General features: G+C 38.0%; 1 protein-coding gene across 2 annotated transcripts; it reads right to left on the reverse strand.

The window, feature by feature from the left end:
• Positions 1 to 1,078: 1,078 nt before the first annotated feature.
• birc5b (baculoviral IAP repeat containing 5b) lies at positions 1,079 to 2,475 on the reverse strand. Of its 2 annotated transcripts, XM_016495842.1 has the most exons (5): positions 2,277 to 2,475; positions 2,025 to 2,134; positions 1,743 to 1,860; positions 1,454 to 1,561; positions 1,079 to 1,344 (listed from the first exon to the last, which is right to left on the reverse strand). In XM_016495842.1, the coding sequence occupies exons 1-4, from the start codon at positions 2,400 to 2,402 to the stop codon at positions 1,481 to 1,483; spliced, it is 435 nt and encodes a 144-aa protein (XP_016351328.1). In that variant the 5' UTR covers positions 2,403 to 2,475; the 3' UTR covers positions 1,079 to 1,344; positions 1,454 to 1,480. The 2 variants fall into 2 exon arrangements, with proteins under 2 accessions (XP_016351328.1, XP_016351327.1); XM_016495841.1 differs by lacking the exon at positions 1,079 to 1,344 and having other exon boundaries at positions 1,397 to 1,561.
• Between the last annotated feature and the right edge of the window lie 1,195 nt (positions 2,476 to 3,670).

Genomic DNA, 3,670 nt, shown 5'->3' on the forward strand with positions numbered 1-3,670 from the left:
CACACACGTTTACTTTTGTGATATGCATTATATTATTATTAATGTGTAAGAATGTGGGTAACCAAACAGTTTCTGGTTCCCATTGACTTACTTGACATAGTATTTTATTTAATTTAGTTTTTTCTCCATACTGTGGAAGTCAATGGGGACCACAAACTGTTTGGTTACCCACATTCTTTAAAATATCTTCTTTTTTGTTCAGCAGAAGAAAGAAAAATTTGGAACAACTTGAGGGTGAGTAAATGATGACAGAATTTTCATCAGTGTGGAGTGTGGACACCTGTCATTCCCTGTGATCAGACAGGAAGTGATGGACTCTGCACCAATATGATATATTTTTATGCTGCTCATGTGATTTAGGCAAGACAATTACTACAGCTGAAAAGCAGAAAACTAATTGTTAGTTACTGTTAAGACTTAACACATCCAAAATGCCTATAGCACCTGCGACTGCATGCATATAGCCAGGAGCAGGGAGCTGCTGGACAATTCATTTATAAGTTGTGAAAAAGAAACTTCCACAAAATGATGCAACTACACGAAATCAAAACCGCGATTCCAGACCATCGTTATTTTGAGAATTAAAGGGGTCTCTTCTGAGCTTCTCCTCTACTTGAGTGTTACATCATCTTTTTTTTTTTAAATGTCTTATTTTTCTATTTGCGCTGTTGCGAGTGGATAAAGGAGAATTAAGCAGTTGATCGGGGCTCAGTGTCCAGAGTGTTGCATTAGACAGTAATCCAGGGCATAGGAAGGGGGAGATGGGATAGCATTTCTAATCCCTCGCCAACCCCATCCCAAACACACATGCACACAAACTAAAGTTTATACTAACTGTTTATACAGTTATCACTAAAGAATGCCTCACATTTTATTTCAATGTATGGCACATGATTCGTCTTAGAAGAACAACACAAAGACAAAATTTCCTAATGGACCTTGTTTCTTTCCTGTATCCACCTCAAAACACTGGCAATCCTCAGTACCAGAGCCCACTGAGCCCTTCAGTGGTAGACTTGGTTTTTACCCACAGTTCTCCCCAACTCCACTACCCTCTACAGTGACAGATGTTATGGGGCAACAGTTGGTATTGAGAGGGAGGGTCTTAGGGCCATCTGCCCAGGGTCAAGTTTGGATGGAAGAAGGTCTCACAAAAGAGAAAAAGAGGCAAGTTGAGCTACATAGCTAGAATAGTGTTGAATACTTATGTTTTATTAAACCACTAAAACCTGTGGTCATAATTTACAGATACTGTAGGTGGAGTTAAAGGAGGTACAGGAATGCTTCCCAATTCACACATTGCCACCACGTGGTCCAAACAAACGGCTTCAAAAGAGTCCAAAGCTGTAGGCATCAGTGGCAAAAAATTTTGTTTTAATTAATTAATTCAATTATGTGGATGGAACATAAAAAAACATTTAATTTATTGGTGTTAAGTTCAAAAACAGTGTACCATTAAATAATTTAACATCACTAGATATCAAATTAGAGCTCTCAGATTTTTGCTAGTGGCCTCCACCTCATCACGAAAGAAGGCTATCTTCCTGTGACCCATCTTCCTCTGAGGGGGAAATCAGTTAAATTAATACATATACATTTTATTATTAGTACCAAAAAAACATAACCATAAGTAATGAACATGCAATATTATGCTGGTAGACTATTATATGTGTGTGTGTGTGTGTGTACACACACATGCGTGTAAAACAATATTAAAAAGTACACCACGAACGCATTCACACAATGTAGATGCGAAGCCGCTCCTGTTCCAGCTGAAAATACTCAATGGCTGTGAGTTCGTCAAACGTCTTTTTCATATGAAGAAAGGCACAATTGGGGGAACGCTTGGCATGTTCGGACCTTAATGAAAGGACAGTCAATAAAAGTGGTGAAAACTTCTCCCCTTTTCCACCCAAAGTCAGCTGTTACAATCTCAGGTTTAGCAACATAGAGAAATAGACAATAAGAGGTGTGCTCAGAAAAACAATGGCCATAGATTATAAAGGTGTGCTTCAGGAGCTCACCAGGGGTTGTCTTCTGGCTCCCAGCCCTCCAGCTCTCTGAGACAGTAGAAACAGCAGGCTACGTCTGGCTCATTCTCACTAGGACAGTGCACAAAACCTGCCTTGGCCATCTGAAGAGAATAGAGAGGATTCAGTGGATCTTCATTACTCCTTTTAATTAAAGCAGCAGTGGATTTGTAACAGTGCCTGTACTCAAAACAGTGTTGTTTATTATTAGCCTATTTCTCTCTTTTTTTCCACTTACACACTCACCAACTCTGGTGTGCACTGGCAATCTTCTCGAAAAGGCCACTCAGAAAACATCTGTAGTCGCTTTTCATAACTATACATCTGATTAAATGACAAAAGCCGGGAAGCACTGACTTCTGCGTTAGACATTTCTGAGGCACAAACAGATCACACTAACTCAGGGGTAGGCAAGTTCGGTCCTAGAGAGCCGCAGTCCTGCAGAGTTCAGCTCCAAACCTAATCAAACACCTGAACAAGCTAATCAATGTCTTCAGGATAGGGTATAGGCAGGTGAGGTTTTTTTTTCAGGGTTGGAGCTGAACTCTGCAGGACTGCGGCTCTCTAGGACCGAACTTGCCTACCCCTGCACTAACTGCATCTCCACTCCATACCATAAACCTGGTTGAGTGTTTAATTGGTTGGGTGCTTTTGATTATTGATTGATGAATCGCTGACAGCTGTCAGAGGAAAAACGAGAAAGAAAAACATCGATGTAAAACGACATATTAAAACCTGTTAACTAAATTTGTGTTGTTACTTATGTAGATTATAAGTATGTATTATACTGTATTAAATGAATAAACAATTCGCACAAAAATTATAATGTTCACCGAAACTAGTAAAGTTCATGGCACACATTAGAGTAAGTAGTGTGATGTCTCCCTCTGCTGGACGAACATAAACACACACAAATTGAAATTCACTGAAAAGGTTTCGTCTTTAAAAAAAAAAAGGTCTAATATGACGCAAGAGAAAAGAAATCTTTAGAGCTTTTTGAAAAACTGCTAACAAAATATTTGATAAAAGTTTTGATTAATTGACTCAAAAAAGTAAATCAATGTGAATATCAAGAAAGTGAGTGTTAAAAAAGTGTATAACATGTATAATATATAGTAATATTATATCATGCCGTTTTTCATAGGACCATAAACTAAAAATATGTTCATCATGGAAGTTTATTCACATTATATTCGCTTGTCCCACACACACACACACACACACACACACACACACACACACACACACACACATATGGGGTTTCCATGTTTTATTGATACATTCCATAGTTGTAATGTTTTTTTTATACTGTACAAACTGTATTTCTAACCCTACCTTAAACCTACACCTCACACAAACGTTTTAGATGTTCAAGAAAGATCATTCAGTATGATTTATAGGCTTGCTTCCTCATGGGGACAAAAAAATGTCCCCACAAGGTAAAAATTTACTGGTATTACATTACAATCCTTGTGGGGACATTTGGTCCACAAAACGTAGGGAATACCAGGACCACACAGACACACACACACATATACAGATATTATTAAAATAATTGTTAAACAATGAATGTGTGTGTGTCCATTATTTAAGGATTTGTATATGTATATGTGTATGTATTCAGATTTGTGTGTGTGTGT

This window comes from Sinocyclocheilus anshuiensis, unplaced genomic scaffold (assembly GCF_001515605.1).
Source record: "Sinocyclocheilus anshuiensis isolate Anshui unplaced genomic scaffold, SAMN03320099.WGS_v1.1 scaffold234, whole genome shotgun sequence".
NCBI lineage: Eukaryota > Metazoa > Chordata > Actinopteri > Cypriniformes > Cyprinidae > Sinocyclocheilus > Sinocyclocheilus anshuiensis.

Coding starts and splice junctions, on each gene's coding strand:
- birc5b (XM_016495842.1), bottom strand. CDS start 2,402: ATGTCTAACGCAGAAGTCAGTGCTTCCCGGCTTTTGTCATTTAATCAG. Junction 2,135..2,276: donor GCCAGTGCACACCAGAGTTG/GTGAGTGTGTAA, acceptor TATTCTCTTCAG/ATGGCCAAGGCAGGTTTTGT. Junction 1,562..1,742: donor AGCGGCTTCGCATCTACATT/GTGTGAATGCGT, acceptor TTTCCCCCTCAG/AGGAAGATGGGTCACAGGAA.